This window comes from Lycium barbarum, chromosome 9 (assembly GCF_019175385.1).
Source record: "Lycium barbarum isolate Lr01 chromosome 9, ASM1917538v2, whole genome shotgun sequence".
Taxonomy (NCBI): domain Eukaryota; kingdom Viridiplantae; phylum Streptophyta; class Magnoliopsida; order Solanales; family Solanaceae; genus Lycium; species Lycium barbarum.
Genome location: NC_083345.1, coordinates 123,598,469 through 123,622,254, shown reverse-complemented (window position 1 = coordinate 123,622,254; position 23,786 = coordinate 123,598,469). Strand labels below are relative to the sequence as shown.

The 23,786-nt window shown below is 34.7% G+C and overlaps 2 protein-coding genes across 6 annotated transcripts; one reads left to right on the top strand and one right to left on the bottom strand.

The window, feature by feature from the left end:
• The first annotated feature begins 1,458 nt into the window (after positions 1-1,458).
• Positions 1,459-2,979, top strand: LOC132609848 (protein POLYCHOME-like). The gene is made up of 3 exons (XM_060324019.1): positions 1,459-1,661; positions 2,301-2,406; positions 2,485-2,979. Exons 1-3 carry the CDS (start codon positions 1,584-1,586, stop codon positions 2,688-2,690), a joined length of 390 nt encoding a protein of 129 aa, XP_060180002.1. The 5' UTR covers positions 1,459-1,583; the 3' UTR covers positions 2,691-2,979.
• A 100-nt stretch (positions 2,980-3,079) lies between these two features.
• On the bottom strand, positions 3,080-23,222 carry LOC132609847 (squalene synthase-like). Of its 5 annotated transcripts, none has more exons than XM_060324013.1 (14): positions 22,843-23,222; positions 7,945-7,987; positions 7,768-7,857; positions 7,512-7,587; positions 6,944-7,013; positions 6,231-6,374; positions 6,030-6,134; positions 5,753-5,899; positions 5,302-5,377; positions 4,554-4,642; positions 3,975-4,066; positions 3,835-3,862; positions 3,674-3,743; positions 3,080-3,420 (listed from the first exon to the last, which is right to left on the bottom strand). In XM_060324013.1, the coding sequence occupies exons 1-13, from the start codon at positions 23,029-23,031 to the stop codon at positions 3,681-3,683; spliced, it is 1,212 nt and encodes a 403-aa protein (XP_060179996.1). In that variant the 5' UTR covers positions 23,032-23,222; the 3' UTR covers positions 3,080-3,420; positions 3,674-3,680. The 5 variants fall into 5 exon arrangements, with proteins under 5 accessions (XP_060179996.1, XP_060179998.1, XP_060179999.1 ...); XM_060324015.1 differs by having other exon boundaries at positions 6,944-7,006; positions 22,843-22,939; XM_060324016.1 differs by lacking the exon at positions 7,945-7,987 and having other exon boundaries at positions 6,944-7,006; positions 22,843-22,982.
• Between the last annotated feature and the right edge of the window lie 564 nt (positions 23,223-23,786).

The window sequence follows — 23,786 nt, the reverse complement described above, 5'->3', positions numbered from 1 at the left end:
GGAACTTTGAAGGAAAATATCTATCTTATGTAATTGTATTTGGTTTTTTAGTTGTATAATTTAGATGCAATGTAATGTCAGAGGCGGATCCAGGATTTAAACTCTATGGGTTCAAACTTAAGATTCTTAGTGTAAACTCGTCGTATTTTAAAAGTTATGGGTTCATGTCTACTATTTGTTGCAGTTTTAATAAATTTTTATACATAAATTTATGTTCCGCGTCGAAAGTTGGGGTTCAATGGAACCCCCACCTAGCATGCTAGATCCGCCACTGTGTAATGTAATGGTTGGATGAATTGTAACTACAAATGTTTTTGATGTTTCGGAATGCAATGACATTTTGTGCCAACATGTTGTTTTTGTGCCATAATTTTAGTTTTAAAATTGAATGGAATGTAACGATTGAATGATTTGACTCAGTTTCCAAATGCAATAACAAAAAATCAATGGGACCAAATTGAGAATTGCTGGTGCACAAAAATAACTCAGAACTATTGTTGCAATATGCAATTCAGAAACTTTAATGGATCAAATATGCCCCTATACTATGCGCGACTGAACAAATATGTCCTTCAACTAAGGGGAAAATAAAGGTGGGGTTCGAGTTTAAAGGATTGGGTTAGTGGGTCGAGTGGTTACTTGGGTATCAATTGGGAAAAATGGGTCTTTGGTGGATTTCGTCTCATTAAGGGCATAAATAGCTCAACTTTGAACAGCAGAGGCATGCTTGTGTCCAGCTTTAAACGGGGGGGGGGGGGGGGGGGGGGGCATTATGATACAATAGTCGAGGGGCATATCCGTTTGACTAGCCCATTTGAGGATTAGAACAGCTAACGAAATAAAATTCAAAATTTGAAATCTGAGTAAGCAGCTGGGATTTCCGTTTTTACTAATTTTCTGAGTTTTTAAATCAAAATTACCCCTCTACTTTGGGAAAAGGGCTAAAAATATCCTCCGGTACAAATTTGGGTCAAAAATACCCCTCCTGCCATTAAAGTTTTCAAATATACCTCTGTTTTAATGGAAATCCCAAAATAACCCGGCTTCATTTTTTAAACCAGCTCTATTTAAATCCGACTTAACTAAAAAAAAAACTCATACGATAAAAAACTCATACGATCATAGAGCTGACGATTTGATTTTTCGTTCTGATTGGCTTGGCATGAATCAAGAAACGGAAACCACAATTTAAATATCTCGAATTATTCATTGATTTGATACACAAATTTGTAGTTATAGCTTATTTTCTAGTATGAATGTAGCAATCCAAGTATATTCTAGACAGGTTTTAAAAATAAAATCGGATTATTTTGGGGTATTTGGAAATTTCTGTTAAGACAGGGTATATTTGAAAACTTTAATGACAGGAGAGGTATTTTTTATCCGAATTTGTAATGGAGAATATTTTTAGTCTTTTTTTAAAAGTAGAGGGACATTTTTTACCCTTTTCGAGGATGAACAAGAGAACAGGGCTACGATGAATTTTAGTGCTGGTGATTGGAATGGTGCCAGAAGAAGGGTCGGTATTGGGATGCCGAGAAATGGGAACTCGGCTAGGGTAATTGGTCGAGAGAACATTTCGCATGGGACGAGGAGGGCATATTGTCCTTCCTTCTTGGTATCCAAGAACTCCTCTTCGGGATATCACTTCCATTCTGAGGGTAATTACTTTTCTTGACTTGTCAGGCATATATTTTGCTCAATTTGTTATACAAATCTGATATGTATTGCCTTTTTTTATTGATGTGAATTTTTGTTATGTTTGTGTATTGAAGTACATTGAGATTGGTTAATGAAGTTTGAATGTGCTAGGGTAAGGTTGTAGGAAGAGTATCCATAAGTGAATTTGACATTTAGTTCATTCTTTTGCTTTATATCGAGCTTTTTGGCAACTTTGGGTACAATGGATTGTCTTGATCTGCCTTCTTGATAGAACTCATGTGCTTGTTACACTTCAGTTATTGATTGATCGAACTCAACTAGTCAGAAATGCATCTTAACAAGACAAGTACTAACCAATCTTGGAAGCTGATTAATGCTTTCAACTTCCAAGTAGAGTTTTCCTAGATTGACTTTTGCAATGAGAAGACAAATAGAAAGAGGTTCTTTGCATCTCTAGCGAAAACTTTGTTTGTGCTTTGTGGCTTCATACTGCAATGCTAATTGAACCTTAATCTAGGTATTGGACCAAAATCTATTTTTACTGCACTTATTAGGTGCTCAAATTGCATATAATTGGATATGAAAGTTCTCCTCTAATCTGGATGAATCTGATTGTTATATGATTCTTCTCTATATAGGCTATCGAAAGAAGAAGCGCTCGCTTGGGAGAGAGCGAAGGCCAACAACTTGAGAGTCCTATACCACAGGACCGGACTGTTCTTGATCCTTCTGACTCTACATCAGGTTCTCAACTTGAGCACGATAATTTGTTTATGACTCCACATCCAACATTGAGAAGCAGGCATTATCCCAAATTTGTAGGTAAAGTACCAAAGATATTGCTCGATATCACTTATCAGAACGACTCGGGAGACTCCGATGGCCTCACACCAGAGAGAAAGCTGCTGCAATCAATTGACAAAGTTGAGAAAGCAGTGATGGAAGAACTGCATAAGTTGATGAGGACTCCCATTGCGAAGAAACAAGAAAGGGAAAAAAGAGTTGGGACTTTGATGTCCATGCGCTGATTCACAATTTGATATCTAGCTAGCTCAATCAAGGTTGAGGCACCAAAGGCTTCTAAATTTTGGAGGAAAGAGCAGCCGACCAGTGTGGTGTATAGTTGATCATCTTCTGATGATCAAGCTGTCAGTTGAATTAGGATACATTTCAGTCCTTATAGCATATTATCCTTTTCTAGAATAATGCTGAAGTTTCGTTTGCCTGTTACAACATTGAAGGTTACACGGTTGTTTGAACATGTACATAGTAGCTGAATTTGCTCTATAGTTTAACATTGTTACCTTTTATGATAAGGAGCAGTATTTCTTTCTGATGTACATTGAATTTTCTAAAATTACAGAACAATGAATAACAAAGTAGAGCATATTGGGTTAGTGATCCACAACTTAGTCTATCTTGATCCAAGTAAGTTTTTTATAGATTAGATCATGACCCATTTATTGACTTTAAATGTTATGACACGGTCAAATTTGATCCAACTTGCCCAATCAACACCTTTCTGAAACTAGGATAATTTTGCCTCCCTACTCCTTTGATGGATTATTGGTATATTCATGCACAAATAAATTAATACATTGGTGCCATCTTCTTTGGGTGGACCTTTTTTTCTTTCGTTCTTTTGAATGACTCAATATCGGTGTTAAAATAAAAGAAACTTCGCTAGTAACCATCTGCACAACGTGAAAAGGCTGCAAGTTCTAATGCCCGATTGTCACAGCAAAGATGGTACCAAAACTGCAACCAAAAACATAAGATAGGGAAAGCTAATATTCAGATTGAGATCACTGATGGGATCTACAGAAACTTTCCATTTGGAGAAATATTAAGATTGATGCAGGAGGAGGGAGAGGAAAACATCAGGTGCAATATAATAAGCATATTTTTGTATCACACGAGGATGGCGTTCATGCATGTAATTTATGGAGAAAAAAAAAATTAAGCAATTCTTCTTTTGGTCAAGTAAAATACTGTCATTCCTGATTCGTACCAAGGGTCTAAGTTCTTTTTGCAGACAGATAGGGAAGAAGAATAGCCACTATGACGAAAAAGACAACAGCCTGCACAAGTTATTCAGGATATTAGAAATTTTCAATTGCAGAAAGATGAGTTGGTATCAAAGTGTGAAAAATTATCAGCACAAAAACTCACCAAAGTTGGTATGTAGTTAGGCTTGTTCCTGATAAGATAAAACTTCCTAGTGGTTAGATAGAGGCACCAGCTGACAAAATTCCTAGGAAAAAGTAAAATAAAAAAGAAATAAATGCAACTAGCTAGAGAATATAATGAACCTTTTATACAAGGTTCCAGAGTCACTGCAAGTTCTCATAATTGCTTCAATCCGCTTCAAAGTATTTGTTGCATTTGGATCGTTATTATCAACCTGAAAAAACAACTCACACCTCAGAAGTTCTAGCGGTATGTGTTTCATTAGAAATAAGAACAAGATTTAATTCACTAACTAGGGATCAAAAGGGAATGTCTTAAACAGTTTGATGGTAATTGAAAGGAATCAATAGATTAAGTCTGAATTTTCAGCCAAACATGACTGATTTTAAGACAGGAACTAATTGCAGAGAGCTATTGCAGTGACAACGATAGAGAATAGTGGCAACGACCAATTCAACACAGTGATTGACGTCTAACTGGGAAAATATTCCATGCAACGTGAGGTCTGTTTTCACATTAGTGATAAACAAACATGAAAATAAACACTTACGGAAAGATGTACAAAATGAGAAACAAATATAATACACAAAACTTGTAGAATGGAAAGCTCAAGTATTTCTAAAAATGGTTATTAACTTTTAGAATGATCAGGTTACAGCTAGGAATCAATCTAGTACAGAGGATAAATATAAGCACCATACCTTGGATTTCAGAATACAAGAAAAATGTGAAAAAGCATCGTAGACATCTGCCATTGTCCTGGTCTGGTCAAAAACCTTAGCACTGAGTCCTACATAGAAGAAACCGCACGACTCAATGATGATGAAAGGATTCTGATGATAGGACATTTGTTATGTCGGTGATGGAACGAAAAAGAAGAAGAATCAATTGCCGAGCCAACAAACTAATAAAGCATGAGGAAACATAAAAACTAGGTAGCACACAAATATTACTAGGTAAAGAGCTGTTTAATCATGCATAAATCTAGACAGACATAAATGCAAGTATGATCAAGCAGATACTTTTAGAAAGCTTGAAAGAGTAGGTGATGAAAGATACGAAAGATTCCAAGCAAGGTCAAAGTTTTTGTGTTAATTATCAAGCAAACTGAATTTATTAGAAGCATCGCACTAGAAAGAAAAATGTACCATGAGATGACGTTCGTGACAAGACTCGTCGGTTAGAGGCCTTCTATTAGAAACAGGTGTTCAGTTTCTAAAGTATAATCTGGGATATTAAAGGGTATGTATAGCTCTCATACATTTGTAAGATTAGGAAATATCTTATTCTATTTTACACGATGGCCTAACACGTCAGAAAATTGACCAAATTTTCTAGCGGCTAGATCAGTCATCACAAAAGAACACATGAAAAATTTAACGATAAAGAAAAAAAAAATTGGCGTGAGAAACTAGCAAGGTTCATGTTGAGGAATCATATACATCTTACCTCGTCTCATTTTTACAACACCTCTGAAGACTTTGATATTGTTGTAGCACATTGCCAATGTCCCAATAGCCATGACCTGTTAAGGATAAGAAACTAACACTAACTAAAGCATGTTTTAAGACAAATAGAAGTATTTGAGTACTGCTGGAAGGTAAGAAGTTACATAATAGAGCAACAATTGAGAAAAGCTGTCCATAGATTATCATGTCTCCACCAGCCACATCAAGAAGCATAGAACTTGAAAAGATGGTAAAAATATCATTCTTTACCAGAACTCTAACCCATTCTCCATAGACCAACTCTACACACTCCATCATGCGAATATTTTCTCCAAACACAAGATATTCTTTACGAGTTACCCAAGTTTGTGAGAAAAGAAACTAACAGAGAGCATAAATTTAAGCGGCACAAGGGAACATGCATCGTAAAATAAGGAAAGACCTTCAAGTACCTGTGGAATAGCACAGGATCGAAATATAGCTGGATCACGTAAAGTGGATAGGCAAACAAGACAATCTTCCACATGTGATAAAGTATTAGTGACCATGTCATTGAGACATTGTACTGCCTTGCCCGAATTTTCTTCGAGCTTCAAGTCCTGAGAAGTAACACAAATTTTGTATGCTCAAATCAATAGATCATGAACTGGCTACGGTTACGGTCAGATGGGCAAAATTAAGGGATGAGAAACTCTATGATGAGCTAACTAGCACAAGAAGAAAACAAACCTCAAGTTTGTAAACATATTTACTCCAAATTTGACGGGGCCAATACATACGACACTTGGGTACTTCATTTATGTCCTCCAAATAATCTCTAATGATATTTGTTTTCTGAAACAAATAAATTGCTGTTACCGCCCTGAAAAGATTGCAATGGTGGCCACAATGGCTCCTACGCCTGCTAAGATTAAGGTTAATAGTTAATACCTGAAGAAATAAGCCCACGGCATTGGGAAGAGAATCTGGAGCTAAATCTTCTTTACCAGAGGCATGGAAAAGTTTTGACAAGCCTAATCCTGCAAGCCCAGCTACATAGTGACAATATTCCTCGTAATCATCAATTGTTTCAATCTGCAAGGCAGAATTAGTTGTAATCAGAATCCAAGGAGACTGATGGACCAGTGAAGCATCCAGAAACATTATAGAATGCTGGAAACGGTATCGATCTCGCATTGCACAGATTCTAGTTACCAATCACTAGAGGCTGAAAGCAGCAACCAAAACCTAACAAGTTTTGAAATCCTACAAAATAATGTCAGCCTTGATACATAAAAGATGACTAATAGAAAATGAAGATGTAGTATTTGTTGTTGGCCAATAATGCTTCATTATATTTAAAGAAATTTCTCTCAGAAATGTTGTTAAGAGCCTGTAGGTAACTGATATACCAAATTACCAATTACAGATGTACTAGTAATTGATGGTATAGAAAAGCAGGAGCCCGTGTTAAGTGCTGGATGAGCAGCCAAATGGAGTTTCAGAGGATATGAATTATTAAGAGAGAAAAAGGGGCAACGGGATTCCTTGAAACATGAAAGCCTCAAAGAATGAGCCAGTCATTCTGATACAAGATGCAAACAAATGGGAACTTCATTCAGTTTCACAAAAGTCGTGATTATCTTGGTTGTAATATGACATACCTCCTTGTTTACGAATTTAGCCATTCCTTCACCCATCCTCATAGTAATATCCTCAATCACCTCCTGATAACTATAAAATTACATGAATATAATGTTTCATTCACAAAGTATTGGCATAACTTTAGGAACCCGACTCCTAAAGCATATAAAATGAGATAACGTATAGCATTGGTTAGAGATTCAAAACCACAACTATGAGTTCACATATGAAAGTCAAGTCAGTCTAAATATAAACATATACCGTCTTCCAGACTACATAAAAGAAGGATAAAACTGTAGCTGAAGTACATTAACATCCGTTCAAATCTATAGGGTGCCCGGGTATTCAGCCAACTTGATGTCGAGGAGACAGATGTCAAGAAGAGTCAAGCAACTGCAAACATTAATCTTCTAATTATAGTCTAATATACCTCTAAGATGGTTAATATGCATCCTTCTCATGAAAAAAAAAAACATATATGAACCCTCTATTAATTAGAAGATTAATGCTCCTATTGGACCACAATTATTATAAGTTTTCTATGACGAGTCTTTCTAAAATTAGCAGTACCACAAGAGAAGAACTCACTTTTTTCCAAGCCCCAGAAAAGCAGAAGAAACATGATGGAATTGGTCCATGAGATCCTTGTAGGCATTTATACCACCTATCAAACAAAAAGCGAAATTAACCAAACAGAGACAAAACTAAAGAAAAAGTGATTGTGATTTTGATTTTGAAGCATTTCCATATCATAAAGGAGAATCTTTTATCAAAGTATAAAAATTAACAAATATGCTAGCTTGAGTAGGGAAAATAAAGAAGTAGAAGAATTTAGACTACTCACATGAAAAATGCCATTCATGATCATAAATGTGACGATGAAAAGCTATGAGAATAGGTACTTTGACCTGTGTCGCTATGCTGGTATCATCCTCTGTCCAAAAGAACAATCACACATGAATAACAAACTGATGTATTCCAATTGAATGTTCGAAAAATAGCAAGCAGTGGTTTTACACACCAACAGTGTCAAGTGCTCGAAGAACCAAATAGAATACGCATACCTGAAAAGTGAAGATTACATGGCGATTACAACAAGTGAAGAAAATTGAACTCACAAATGTAAGGATGGGGGATTCACAAACACAAAACAAGCTGGGAAGTGCGAACGAGGAATTAATCTTACACAATATCTTCTATTGATAAAAGTTGATTAAATAAAACGGGAGCTGGTTTATAATAACAAAAAAATTAGAATTTTCAATTAAATAACTAACTAAAGTATACAAAGGAATCCTAACCTCACTCCTAAGTCCTAACACACTCCTTCGAACTCTCAAAATTAAAGGCTCGCTCTTTTTCTTCGTTTATTATCTCCTCCTCTCGTTCTTCTTTTCTCTTTTTCTTCGGCAAATCTATAATTTCAAGGAGATGAGTGCACTTTTACCAAAAGGTCAATCTAAGATATAAATTTGACGAGTTCAACTTTTAATTATTATCATCGAACCCATTATGCTTTTGCAATTATATGTACAAAATTAAAAAAAAATTAAGTAGTAATCTTTCACACATATATATATCTATACGTTGTTTGCATACTAGTAGAATGGGTACTTTTATCTTTTCTTTTCAGCAATAGTTCCAACTCATGTTTTCCCTCTCCAGTTCTTACCATTGGAGCATCTTGCAATACCAAATTTACTCCCACAGGAAAAATCTTATTCACTATTATTCATGCTTAATGATTTTTAAAGTTGGCGGGTTTCATTTAGACCACTATTGGAAGCATAGTATACTAAGCTATAACTGCAATTGCGGAGATTTTGCTACAAAATTCTCCAATGAAAAATAAACAGTGAGGATCATTGATCTTCAGTCTAAGATAATGGTGGGCTAGCTTAAATCTTAACAGCAATTATGTGAAATTTAAGAAATGTAATCTTTTCAGGCAACATATTGAGAATATTCCACATTTCTTTTTTCTTGGTAAAATCTTCTTTTGATTCATGTTTTTGTTAAAATTTACTTTTCTTCTACTTTATGATTTAATTGATGGTGGAAAGATTTATTTCCTTTTTAGTCTAGAAATATTCTAGAACATTTAGTTTCCTTCTAAGTCTAGTTACTACATTAATTATAAAATATTTAGTTTCCTTTTAGTTTAGTATCAACAACAACAACCACCCAGTGAAATCCCACAACGTGGGGTCTGGGGAGGGTAGAGTATATGCAGGCCTTACTCCTACCAAGGTAGGACGGTTGTTTCCGAAAGACCCTCGACTCAATAGAAAGCATAAAAAGAGGTCAGATAAGGCCAAAAAATTCAAAGTGATATGGAAATGAGAATAACGAAAGCGACTAAGCCATGGTGAAGTAGTTTGCAAAGGGGCAATAGCTATCACAGATAAAATAAGATAATCAAAGTACAAAAAATAATAGATAGTAGCAGAAATCAAAGCACAAGAACTTATATCGCGATAGTGCGACTACTAATATGAAAGGATAAACGATACTATCTACTAGCCTTCTACCCTAATCTGAGTCCTCCATACCTTCCTATCTAAGGTCATATCCTCGGTAAGCTGTAACTGCGCCATGTCCTGTCTAATCACCTCTCCCCAATACTTCTTCGGCCTACCCCTACCTCTTCTGAAACCATCCATGGCCAACCTCTTACACCTCCGCACTGGGGCATCTGTGTCTCTCCTCTTCACATGTCCAAACCATCTCAGTCTCGCTTCCCGCATCTTATCTTCCACCAAGGCCACTCCCACCTTGTCCGGATAGCCTCATTCCTAATCCTGTCACTCCTGGTGTGCCCACACATCCATCTCAACATTCTCATCTCGGCAACTTTCATCTTTTGAACGTGAGAGATCTTAACTGGTCAATACTCCGCCCCATACAACATAGTCGGTCTAACCACCACTTTGTAGAACTTGCCCTTAAGTTGTGGTGGCACCTTCTTATCACATAGCACTCCGGAAGCGAGCCTCCATTTCATCCATCCTGCCCCAATACGATGTGTGACATCATCGTCAATCTCCCCACTGCCTTGTATAATAGACCCAAGATACTTGAAACTACTTTTCTTCTGGATGACCTGGGTACCAAGCCTCACTTCCACGCCAGCCTCTTGAGGTGCTTCACTGAACTTGCACTCTAAGTACTCTATCTTGGTCCTACTCAGCTTGAACCCTTTAGACTCCAGAATCTGTCTCCAACCATCCAGCGTAGCGTTAACTCCGCTACGAGTCTCGTCGATCAGGACTATGTCATCCGCGAAAAGCATACACCATGGCACCTCACCTTGAATTTTCCGCGTCAATTCATTCATCACCAAGGCGAATAAAAACAGACTAAGAGTTGATCCTTGATGCAACCCCATCACAAACTGGGAAGTGCTTTGAGTTTCCTCCTACTGTCCTTACCCTGGTCTTGGCTCCCTCATACATGTCCTTGATCACCTTAAGGTACGCCACAGGTACACCTTTAGCCTCCAAACATCTCCATAGGATCTCTCTTGGAACTTTGTCGTAAGCCTTTTCTAGGTCGATGAATACCATGTGTAAGTCCCTCTTCCTCTCCCTATACTGCTCCACCAGTCTCCTTACAAGATGGATGACTTCTATAGTTGAGCGTCCCGGCATGAATCCGAACTGGTTCTCTGAAATAGATACGCCTCTCCTCACCCTCATCTCCATCACCCTTTCCCACACTTTCATAGTATGGCTTAGCAGCTTGGTACCTCTATAGTTATTGCAACTCTGGATATCGCCCTTGTTCTTGTATAGAGGGATCATTACACTCGACCTCCATTCTTCGGGCATCATTGCCGTCTTAAAAATGACATTAAATAACCTAGTCAGCCACTCCAAACCTGCTGAGCCCGCAATCTTCCGAAATTTCCCAGGAATCTCGTCTGGTCCGGTCGCTCTTCCCTTGCGCATCCTACGAACAGCACCCTTAACCTCCTCAACCTTAATACTCCTGCAATATCCAAAATCGCGACGCCTCCCTGTATGTTCTAAATCTCCCAACATAATGTCCCTGTCCCCTTCTTCATTCAAGAGTTTGTGGAAGTATGACTGCCATCTCCGTCTAATATGAGCCTCATCTACCAATACTTTGCCATGCTCATCCTTGGTGCGCTTCACTTGATCCACATCACGTGCCCTCCTCTCCCTCGCCTTGACTAGCCTGAACAATTTCTTATCCCCGCCTTTTTCCTCTAGTTCAGCATAAAGGCGTTCAAAAGCTGCCGTTTTTGCCATCGAAACCGCCAACTTCGCCTCCTTCCTCGCCATCTTATAAAGTTCCCTATTCATCCACTTCTCCACCTCATCCTTGCTTTCTATCAACTTCGCATACGCCACCTTCTTTGCTTCCACCTTCCTTTGCACTTCTCCATTCCCCCACCAATCCCCTCGATACCCACCACGACTACCTGTCGAGACCCCCAGCACTTCCCTAGCTACTACCCTAATGCAACTAGCCATTCTATCCCACAAATTGGTCGCATCCCCACTACTATCCCAGGCCCCCACAGCCTGCAATTTCTCTCCTATCTCCAGGGCACTAGTCATGGTCAAACTCCCCCATCTGATCCTAAGCCGATCACCCACGACCCTCTTCTTTCTCGTCATCTTGATCCCTAAATCCATCACCAAGAGCTTATGTCGGGTTGTAAGGTTGTCGCTCGGGATGACCTTACAGTCTTTGCATAGCCCTTTATCATCCTTCCTAAGGAGTAAAAAGTCTATCTGAGTCTTAGCCACCGAACTACGGAAGGTTACCAAGTGCTCCTCCTTCTTTGGAAAACTCGAATTGGCTATCACCAACCCAAAAGCTCTTGAAAAATCCAAAAGTGCGACTCCTCCTTCATTCCTGTCCCCGAAGCCAAAACCTCCATGCACATCATCATAACCCCCCTGAAATAGGCACGATGTGCCCATTGAAATCACCTTCCACGAATAGCTTCTCAGTAGGCGGTATGCCTCCCACTAACTCGTCCAAATCCTCCCAAAAACGCCTCTTCTCCTCCTCGCCTAAGCCCGTTTGCGGCGCATACGCACTAATAATGTTCAAAGTGAGCCCTTCAACGACCACCTTAATCGACATCATCCTATCAGTGACCCTTCTAACTCTACCACCTGATCCCTCAATTCACTATCTACTAAAATGCTTACCCCATTCCTATAGTTCGACTTACCAGAGAACCAAAGCTTATACCCGTCTACCTCCTTAGCTTTAGGACCTACCCATTTGGTCTCTTGGACACAAGCTATATTAATCTTCCTCTTCTTAAGAATCTTAACTAGCTCTATGGACTTCCCCGTTAACGTCCCAATGTTCCAAGAACCTACTCTCAACCTAGACGCTCCTCTAACCCACTTACCCTTCCTAATCTTCGCCCCCCTCCCCGAACGAGAACATGACCCTAGTCTACCATCAATAACCAAAGCCACGAAAATGAGTATGAACTAATAAATTATTGGAAGAACTACAATCAGCAAAATATAACTACAGGTGTATGGACAAAGAATAGTTTAGTATCTATAAGAAAAATAATATATTTTATTTTATTCTCCTTATTTATCTATAAATAGAGACGTAGTCTTTTATTTTTCAATACAAGAAACAATGTAATGAATTAATGCAATGAGTTTTCATTCATTCTCTATTCGATTTTCTCTTCCGCTTTTTTTTTTATTCCATAACAGTGGTATCAACGCCAGGTTCATTGATCTCAATGGATCTGTTATTTCATTGAAGAAGAAGAAGAAGAAGAAGAACTACTTTCAACCACTTTTAACCCATTCCTATTTTCAACCTAATTTTAACCCTTGCTTTTATTTTTAACGCAGGGCTCATTTTTAACTCGTGCTCACTTTCAACGCACTGGGCTCCAATAATTTTAACCGGTGTTCACTTTCAATGCACCGGGCTTCAATTTTCAATCAATACCAATTTTTAACTAGTACTTGTTTTAATCCATACCTATTTTAAACCATGTCAAGCATCAATATATTTTTGAATGCTCCACAAATCTTCATTGATGAAAAGTGAAAACCATCACAATTGACCAGTGGAGATGAAATTAAAAAATAATTTTACACGGCCTTCAAGAAGAAGGAGAAGAATCAAGTCTTCAAACTCAAATTGGATACACCAACTTGAGTTTGAGGGGATGTCAAAATTTACTTTTCTTCTACTTTATGATTTAATTGATGGTAGATAGATTTATTTCCTTTTTAGTCTAGAAATATTCTAGAACATTTAATTTCCTTCTAAGTCTAGTTACTACATTAATTATAAAATATTTAGTTTCCTATTAGTTCAATATCTATAAGGAAAATAATATATTTTATTTTATTTTATTCTCTTTATTTCTCTATAAATAGAGATGTAGTCTTTTATTTTTCAATACAAGAAACAATATAATGAATTAATGCAATAAGTTTTCATTCATTCTCTCTTCGATTTTCACTTCCGCTTTTTCTATTTCATAACAGTTTTTGGGGTGGAAATGTTACATTATCCCTTCGAATAATAGATCACTAGATCTTGAATATATTCATATATAGCTTCCATTTGATAATTTATGCTTTTGTTGATAACAAAAGGAGCTCGAGATGGTCTAATATTAATAAAGAAATTTGCTTATGGAAGAAGAAGCTGGGTAGGCGGATTTAATCTTGAAATAGTTGTGCACGTCAACACATTGTCTTTCCGCCAAACTACATATATTTTATACGGGTTTTTTTAGCTGATGCACATCCCTTAAAAATGTGCTCTCCTAAAAGTGTTTTTACAAACTTATCCCTAATTAAATGTCTAGAAAAAAAAAAAGCTACTTAATGATTCTTGATTATGTAAATAAGGGTAATATTGGAGGAATAAGATTAATTTTTTCTTGAAATTCTAAACCATCACTTATTTTGAAACAAAATGAAAAGCCTAAAACATCATTTATTTGGAAACGGAGGGAATAGACATATTATTTGCCGGTACCATGCTCCTAAAGGACAGGCTGGTGCACTTGGTTCGATCATGAGTTATTCATCCACAGTGGATCAATTCTCACTTAATATATTTTTCTTTTCCTATTTTAGTGATGTACTCATATTCTAAAAATTTTAGATCCACCTTGAACAGATGCATCTATCCCACTGGTCACTGTTGTTGGAGAAATAGGAAATGTCGAAACAAGAAAAAGCTTGAAATATTTGCTGGAGTTGGCCGGAGTAGGAGACACCATGAAGAGTTGGGTTTAGTTGGATTTCAGTATCCTACTCTCTCCGTCCATTTTTACTTGTGATATTTCAATTTGACTAATCTTGGAAAGTAAATTAAATTAGATTAATTTAATATTTTAAAATTAAATTTAGATGTTTAAAAAATCATAGAAAAAATATTATAATTTATAATTTTTTTCATATTAATATAATGAAAAAATATATCTTAAAATGTTAATCAAAGTAGTCTATGTAATTTAACTCTCGAGAAGTGAAACGTGACAAATAAAAGTGAACATAGAGAGTAGCAAATTGCACGGGAGGAAGGAATTTGGGGATTTGAGTGGAAAGAAAAAAGTGTCCATTTATATACGACGGTATTAAGAGGGTGTTTGGATTGACTTTTTAAAAGTAGCTTATAAGCTAAAAGCTAAAAGTCATAAGCCATAAGTGGGTAATACCCAACTTTTGGCTTTTGCATTATTTTTGTACTTTTCTTGCCTAAAAGTAAATGCTTTTAAGCATTTTTTATCTTTACCAAACACTATAAAATTTAGAAAAGAGCTTAAAAATCAATAAGCACTTAAAATAAGTCAATTCAAACACCCTCTAAGTACACACAGCTTGATAAAGTAAAATTTAATTACAAACATATTATATTTATGGAAGTGAAGCAAAAATATTATGAAATGATTGAAAATTTAGCTTAGGAGCATAAGATAAAAAAGTTTATCAGTCAATTTAATTTCAAAACTTATATAAGAACAAAATGGTATCAAATGTTTAGGGATCAATTTTTCTTTAAAAAAAAAAGGTCTTCTGAATTTCTACTATATTAGAAGCACCGGTATTAATCGTGTTTTGAACATAGTATCCCATATTGACAAAATCAAGCAATATATAAAAAAAAATGAATCTCATATTAAAAAAATAAACAATGTCAAAAAAAAAAAGTGCAGACTTTGTATTCTTAGCAAACACTAATATAATAAAGTTTTAGATACGGAGCACAAATTACAATGTTATATCAATCATGTTTTGAACATAGTATATATTAAAAAAAAAAAAAAAAAAATTGGGCCTCATATTAAACAGGCCCATAAAAAAATATTGTAAAAAAAAAATTGTGGGCCCCATATATATTGACCCCATACTAAACAACATCAAGGAATATATAAAAAAAAAAAAGTGGAACCCACCATCTCCAAACTCACGGTAAAAAAAGTGGACCCCATATTAACAAAATCAAGCAATATCAAAAAAACAAATTGAACCCATATTAAAAAAAAATAAGGTCAAAAAAGATTTTGTATTCGTAGTAAACACTAATATAATAAAGTTTTAGATACGGAGTACAAACTACAATGTTATATTAATCGTGTTTTGAACATAGGATATATATATATATATGCATAAAAATAATGCAAATTAATAATGTCCAAAAAAAAAAAGTGCACCCCATATTAAAAAATCAAACAATATTCATGTAATTTCCAAAGTATCTCATTAAGTCAATAATGATGGATTAATTACTGCGTGCGTTTCAATCCATTAGTGGGAGCAAATGAAATTATTGTACAGTAACATACTTAAAATATTTATATATTAAAATAAGATAGAATTTAATTACTTTTTCATTTTTTCCTTACTCTAATAAATGTGAAAATAATTGTGGGCCCCATATTAAACACCATGCGTATTTGTAGGAAACAGTAATATAATAAAGTTTTAAATACGGAGCACAAACTACAATGTTATATTAATCGTGTTTTGAACATAGTATCTCATATTGACAAAATCAAGCAATATATATATATATAAAAAAAAAGTGAATCTCATATTAAAAAAATAAACAATGTCAAAAAAAAATGCAGACTTTGTATTCTTAGCAAACACTAATATAATAAAGTTTTAGATACGGAGCACAAATTACAATGTTATATCAATCGTGTTTTGAACATAGTATATATATATATATATATATACATAAAAATAATGCAAACTAATAATGTCCAAAAGGGTGGAACTGACCACATCCAAACTCACGGGAAAAAAAAAAAAGTGGACTCCATATTAACAGAATCAAGCAATATTAAAAAAAAAATGTGAATCTCATATTAACAAAACAAACAATGTTAAAAAACAAATGCTTAGAAAATCAAACAATTAAATCAATAATGATGGACTCTTTAGAATAAAGAAAAAATCAATTTCTACTTTGTTTCGTTTTAAACATGTAAAATTAATTTAATAATTTGAATTGGAATTATCTAAATCAAAATTTTGATAAAAAATAATAAGTATTTTACACCGTTAAATTAATCGAATTAAAATTGAAAGTATCAACTGATGCTTAAATATTGCTATTGTTTTATCTCAAAGAGAGGAAAATAGTTTCTTTTTAAACAAGTCTTCTCTTTTAAAAACTATTAATAAATTTTCGTAGCAAACACGAATAAAATAAAGTTCTAAATACGGAGCACAAACTACAATGTTATATTAATCGTATTTTGAACATAGTATATATATATATATTATCATTATCTAAACACAACTACATATACATAGATACACTATAATCCGAAGTGTTGGGCCCGTGCGCAGCACGGGCATAGGCCATCTAGTTGGAATAAAAGCTACTCTTTCCATCTCAATTTAAGTGTCTTCATTTGACTTGATATAAAATTTAAGGAATAAAAAGGGCTTTTGAATTTTGTGGTGACATAAAATTTAGTGAATAGGGACTTTTGAATTTTATGATTCTAAATTAAAGATGTATGTAATATACTAAAATATAATTTAAATCTTGTCATGATATTTGAATTGTCAATTGATTAAACATAGAAAGAGATATTATTTCTAGTAGAAATAAAAAAGAAAAGTAAAACACTAAAATTGAATGCATGGAGATCATATTAAATTGCCCTACATGCATGATAAGTTAGGGCTCATCATAAGCTAGCAGTCTAGTCATAATATAGTTGGCATTGTTATAAATATCCAACTAGTGGATATCCATTAATTTGGAAATATCCCAAAATATCCCAAAATATCCCAAAATATCTCCTTTGTATGTTGCTCTTATAAATAGGATGCACAGATGCAATGTTGAAAGAGCAGAAGTAAAATAATCTGATATCTCTCTACATATTCTCTCTACATATTTCTTCTGTGTATTTACTTCATAGTTTTATTTTATAACACGTTATCAGCACGAGCCTCAGCCATCTTGAGCAAATACTTTGAAAGTCTCGAAGGTGCAATTCTTGGAATTACACTGAGTACAAGTCGTTGCCTCCTGGAGATAAAGTAAAGGACTTGCAGTACTTATTTAGTCTAAACAGTTCAGGTAACATGTTCCAAGTATTTTTCTATCTTTGTTTTGATGGTTGATTGTTGTTGACTTTAACAACTATGAAAATTTTAAACTGATTTTTGGGAGAAGCTCACCATCAACGTAGTAAGAAACATGGCCTTTCTTTTTTAAAATATTACTATGGAATATAGCACTTCGGCCTCTTTTTGCCAAAATATCTTGAAACCAAAGTTGCTGAAGGCCTTATGCCAATATTCTACTGGAAGGTTAGTTCGCAAATATGAATTGATTAAATGAGTTTATATCCGTGAACACCAGAAGTGGTAATATTTTTACGGGCTTATTGTGTTTATGATTGAAGATGTGTTAGAGAAAAATTCTCCACATTATATGTATGCCTCGATTTGCTCCTGAAGTAGCAATATCATAAAAGAGGCTATAAGCTATCACGATTTGATATGCTTAAGGCGCGTTCAGATAATTATGTTTTATTCCTGAAGAATTAAAGCCTATAAATATAAACATGCATTTGATTATGAAAATATCATGATCCATCTCCAGAAGAGGTAGAATAATTGAGAAGAAATATTCTGAATATTATATGTTTTATTCCCGAAGTGGTAAAACTTGAAACTTTATTCCCGAAGTGGTAAACTTGAAACTTTACTCCCGAAGCAGTAAAACTGTGAAACTTTACTCCCGAAGCAGAAAGAATTACCAAAATATCTGAGAAATACTCTGAAGCAATGTTTTCTTGTGTTTGAGCAAAATAACGAGCTATTGATGAGCGTCGTATTTCAAGCACATTTAAATAATCAGGTTTCATTCCCCGAAGTAAATGAACAAATACCACAACTTATCTCCTGGAGGGATAAAATACAAGGAATGTAGATGTTATATTCTGGTGGTATGAAATTCAGACATTGCTACATGTACCTGTCGTACGTCGAAACATATTTCTAAGGCAAAAGGAAGTAGAGTATAATGCTTTCTCCTATAACCACATTAATACATTATGGTTAGTTGTTATTGATTTCCTTGAAGGAAATAACAATTAATATATTTTTTTATGAAGGATTTGATTATTATGTGTTTGAGCTTAGATGCAAAATACTCAGTTAATCATGAATCTCCCTGAAGGAGATGTTTGAAATATTGAAGTTTAAAATTCAATGTTTATTTCGTGACACCAGTAGTGTCGAAATTTGCTTTAATGGTACCAGAAGTATTTAAGAAATATTTGGTAATAGAAATTAATGATCAAAGGCTCCAGAAGAGCTAATTATTTATTTACAAGTATCATGACACTAGCAGTGTCCAAATAATATATGATTATGGTGAACAAATTGATGTCTCTCGAAGAGCTTATATATGATAGTACCATTCATCTCAAATCATAATTATTTCGATCGAAAAATAAATTATAGTAAACCTGAAGTTTACTAGCGAGAAAAATGGTCATCATATTGAGACTACAGATGATTGGAAGATTGAATATCTCCAACTTATTACGGGTAGGGTCACGTGTGTAAAGCGTTACCCGAGCATGATGAGATCGCATGTCACAATAAACCAGAAGTTTTGACATAAAATTTCATGCAATAGTAAACCAGAAGTTTATTAAAAGAAATAGTACTTGTCATAGTAACTTGAAGTTTACGGGTACAGATAATTTTATCAGTTGACAAGACCATTTTGATCGTCCTGATTTAAATCTGATGTGCTAATTGAGTATTAAAAAACATATTGAAGAACTAGAAGATTCTTCAAGAATTTGTTTGTGTTGCTTGTTCTCATGATAAGTTGATTACACCAGCTAATGTTGGGACTGAATCCCCAAAATTCTGAAAAATATAAAAGGTGAATGTGGGCCCCTTCACCTGCAATGTGATGTCTTAAATAGATGCATCTATTTAAGACAGTCACATGTATGTTTATTGTCAACTGGCAGTTTGACATTTACAAAGTTGCTTGCTCAAAATAATTGAGTTGGAAGCACAATTTTCAGAATATGTAATCAAGACAATCATCTTGATAATGCCGGTTTATATCTAAGTTGGTTTGGCATTGGATGCCTCTATAATACAGCTAAACCATTGCTTATGAGAACAAAGTTTCAGATGTTGGTCTGAGATATGATATATTGCATACAACAACACTTGTATGCTTCATATCAATAAATTTTGATAAATTCTCCCCTCATATTTGGTTCAGGGTCAGGAACTAGATATTTCCATATTTTAGCATTTGATGTGCGGTACATGATTAATGGATATACCATGATGCACATAGATGGATTTTTCCAAAGAAAATGGGGACATATGTCACTAAAATAAGGGGGAGAGAATAAGCAGCTAAGAAATATGTTGTGAATTATCATCAGTATGATCCTCAGATAATTCAAGTCAAATGCTGGAAGCATTTGCTGACCCAACTATTTCATATTTCATCTGCAAAATGATCTTAATGTCCCTGAAGGACAAAGTCTACAGCGTGCATGGAGCATGGTAGAACAATCGGTTCCAAATATAATAATCCTTGAAAAAGGGAGGAGCAAATGATCATAATAAGGAGGCAATGTGCTCTTGAAGAGCTACGACATAACACTTCATAAACCTTATAGGAGGTTCAGGTACCTGAAAATAATGAAGTGATGAGATCTCAGTAAGTTATGTCGAATTGCGAACCGATACAACATGATATCTTGTCGACAATATACAATATAGCGCGCAATATTGTATAAGGTTGTGAGGATTTGATTTCTACGTCTCTTAAAGCATGTTGACGTAGAATAATTACCAAGTAAAATGATCCATCTTGGTAAACGTAATGTTTTTTGGGCCAGCAGTCCAAACAACAGAAGATGTCACATTATTTATACTGATGGATGCTGTCACGGCCTATGTGGCTTACTTGATGAAATTTATATGAAAATTCCTGAAGGATATAAAATGCCTGAAGCATTTGGTTTAAAGTCTCGGGAAATTTATTCAATCAGATTACAAAGATCATTATATGGTTTAAAACAATCAGGGTGTATGTGGTATAATCGCCTAAGTGAGTACTTGATAAATGAAGGATATATAAATGATGCCATTTGTCCATGTGTTTTTATTAAGAAAACAAAATCAGGGTTCATTATACTTGTTGTTTATGTTGATGACATAAACCTCATTGGAACTCCAGAAGAGCTCCAAAAGGCGATTGAATATTTGAAGAAAGAATTTGAGATGAAAGATCTCGGAAAGACAAAACTCTGTCTTGGTCTGCAAATTGAACATTTCGCAAAAGGGATCTTTATACATCAATCTACCTATACTGAGAAAGTTTTAAATCGGTTTTACATGGACAATGCGCATCCTTTAAGTATTCCTATGGTTGTTCGCTCACTTGAAGTGAGCAAAGATCCGTTCCGACCTCAGGAAGAAAACGAAGAGCTACTTGGTCCTGAAGTACCATATCTTAGTGCAATAGGTGCACTTATGTATCTTGCTAATGCTACAAGACCTGACATAGCATTTTCTGATAATTTGCTAGCAAGATATACCTCTTCTCCTACACGGAGGCATTGGAACGGGATTAAGCATATATTGCGATATCTGAAGGAAACTAGCGATATGGGTCTGTTTTATACTAACAAAAGTAGTACAGATCTTGTTGGTTATGCAGATGCAGGTTATTTATCTGATCCACATAAAGCTCGATCTCAAACGGGCTATCTGTTTACATGCGGAGGTACTGCTATATCATGGCGATCGACCAAGCAGTCCATTGTTGCTACTTCTTCAAATCATGCTGAGATAATCGCTATTCATGAAGCAAGTAGAGAATGTGTGTGGTTGAGATCAGTGATACATTTCATCAGAGAAAGATGTGGCTTGAAGTGTGATACAAAAATACCCACAGTATTATATGAAGATAATGCTGCATGCATAGCCCAATTAAAAGGAGGTTTCATAAAAGGAGATAGAACAAAGCACATTTCACCAAAGTTATTTTTCACACATGATCTGCAGAAGAATGGTGATATTGATGTGCAACAAATCCGTTCAAGTGACAATCCTGCAGATTTGTTCACTAAATCTTTGCCAACTTCAACTCTTGAGAAGATGATATTCAAGATTGGAATGCGAAGACTCCTACATCTGAATCTTGGTCTTCGTCAGGGGGAGTGAAATACGCGTTGTACTCTTTTTTCCTTAACCAAGTTTTGTCCCATTGGGTTTTCTTGGTAAGGTTTTTAATGAGACAGCTCTCAAAGCGTAGTTCTAGATATGTGCACTCTTTTTCCTTCATTAGGACTTTTTCCCACAGGTTTTTTTTTTATAAGGTTTTAACGAGGTACATCATCTATTAATGGACATCCAAGGGGGAGTGTTATAAATATCCAACTAGTGGATATCCATTAATTTGGAAATATCCCAAAATATCCCAAATATCCCAAAATATCCCAAAATATCTCCTTTGTATGTTGCTCTTATAAATAGGATGCACAGATGCAATGTTGAAAGAGCAGAAGTAAGATAATCTGATATCTCTCTACATATTCTCTCTACATATTTCTTCTGTGTATTTACTTCATAGTTTTATTTTATAACAGGCATTACATTACTGCAATAATATTTTCGGTCAAAGATTCCGTATTAGACAGAAGAAGTGGAGAACTGCTAGCCACATGCATGATACATGGCAAACAAAGAAGACAAGTCACCATCGATGGTTTTGATACACGTTCAATTCCTTGGAAATACGTGCATCATTAACCTAATTGTTGTTTAAAAAGAAATAATTTGACTTAGACGTTACGAACTTGCTTTCACTTTGTGTAAAGAATTGATTGGTCGGATACAGTATCTTTAAAAAAAATATTTTTAAAAATTGTGATTGCAAATATATTGTAATTATAAAAAAATTATTAAGGATAAAAAAGATTTAAAATTAAATTATTTTTAAATATATAAAAGTGTAAATTCTTTTTAAAACTAACTAAGCAAGTAATAAATATATTCCATCTGTTAGCATATGTATTTAGCAATTCTTTAATTTCAGCATGCCAAATGACATGATTGATCATAATATTAAAAGATATTTTGATGCATTATACATATTTTTAATTTAAAATCATAAAATTTAAAAGTTCTTTTTGCTTTCTTAATCTTCGCGCTCGGACAAACAAATTGAGACTGAGGGAATTGAACAACGCGAATAAATACTAATGTAAAGAATTTTACACTATTGTTATAAAGTTGAGTAATTAGGTTAATAAGTTATTTGCTACTATAATCTTAATTAAATTAGTTTAAGTTATATTAAAAACAATATATGAAAAAGGTTAAAAAATTGAAGAGAAGGAAAGAATACTAACAGCGTCACGGAGCTGGAGGGGAAGCTGTTGAATGACGAGAGAGAAACTGCGAGAAATCTTGCGGAGCATCAAATAGCAAAATCTCAAGTGTGGCTGTGAAGGAGTCTCTTTTTCTGCTCGTTTTGCTATTACTAAGAGCTTCATCAATGGGTATAACTCATTCGGATGCCTCACTATTTCTCCCATCATATCACTGCTTAATTATATTCCTTCAAGAAGAAAAGCTCACCAATATATATAGGGTGTGTCAGTGGACAGGAAAATGAATCTAATGGTGTTGAAAGAACAAGTGAAGCACCTAATATTTGAATACTTATAATTTATGGAATTTGACTTTTAATCAAACTCGTTGAAAGCATGTTTCTATAACATACAGGAAGACCGACGAGAAAATGACAAAAATGGTCTCTCATGTTCGAGGATGGGGTCATCTAGTTGGAATAAAAGCTACTTTTTTCATCTCATTTGACTTGACATAAAATTTAAAGAATAAAAAAAGCTTTTAAATTTTGCGGTGACATAAAATTTAGTGAATAGGGACTTTTGAATTTTATAATTCTAAATTAAAAATGTGTGTAATATACTAAAATATAATTTAAATCTTGTCATGATATTTGAATTGCCAACTGATTAAACATAGAAAGAGATATTATTTGTAGTAGAAATAAAAAAGAAAAGTAAAACACTAAAATTGAATGCACGGAGATCATATTAAATTGTCCTACATGCATGATAAGTTAGGGCTCATCATAAGCTAGCAGTCTAGTCATAATATAGTTGGCATTACATTATTGCAATAATATTTTCGGTCAAAGATTCCGTATTAGACAGAAGAAGTGGAGAACTGCTAGCCACATGCATGATACATGGCAAACAAAGAAGACAAGTCACCATCGATGGTTTTGATACACGTTCAATTCCTTGGAAATACGTGCATCATTAAC

What these genes read in the sequence shown, in the direction of transcription:
- LOC132609848 (XM_060324019.1), top strand. Translation starts at nt 1,584, where the DNA reads ATGGGACGAGGAGGGCATATTGTCCTTCCTTCTTGGTATCCAAGAACT. An exon ending in ATATCACTTCCATTCTGAGG is followed by an intron (nt 1,662 to 2,300) that starts GTAATTACTTTT and finishes TTCTCTATATAG; the next exon opens with GCTATCGAAAGAAGAAGCGC. An exon ending in TCCTTCTGACTCTACATCAG is followed by an intron (nt 2,407 to 2,484) that starts GTTCTCAACTTG and finishes CCAAATTTGTAG; the next exon opens with GTAAAGTACCAAAGATATTG.
- LOC132609847 (XM_060324013.1), bottom strand. Translation starts at nt 23,031, where the DNA reads ATGATGGGAGAAATAGTGAGGCATCCGAATGAGTTATACCCATTGATG. An exon ending in CCCTCCAGCTCCGTGACGCT is followed by an intron (nt 7,988 to 22,842) that starts GTTAGTATTCTT and finishes TTCACTTTTCAG; the next exon opens with GTATGCGTATTCTATTTGGT. An exon ending in TCTGGAACCTTGTATAAAAG is followed by an intron (nt 3,863 to 3,974) that starts GTTCATTATATT and finishes TTATCTTATCAG; the next exon opens with GAACAAGCCTAACTACATAC.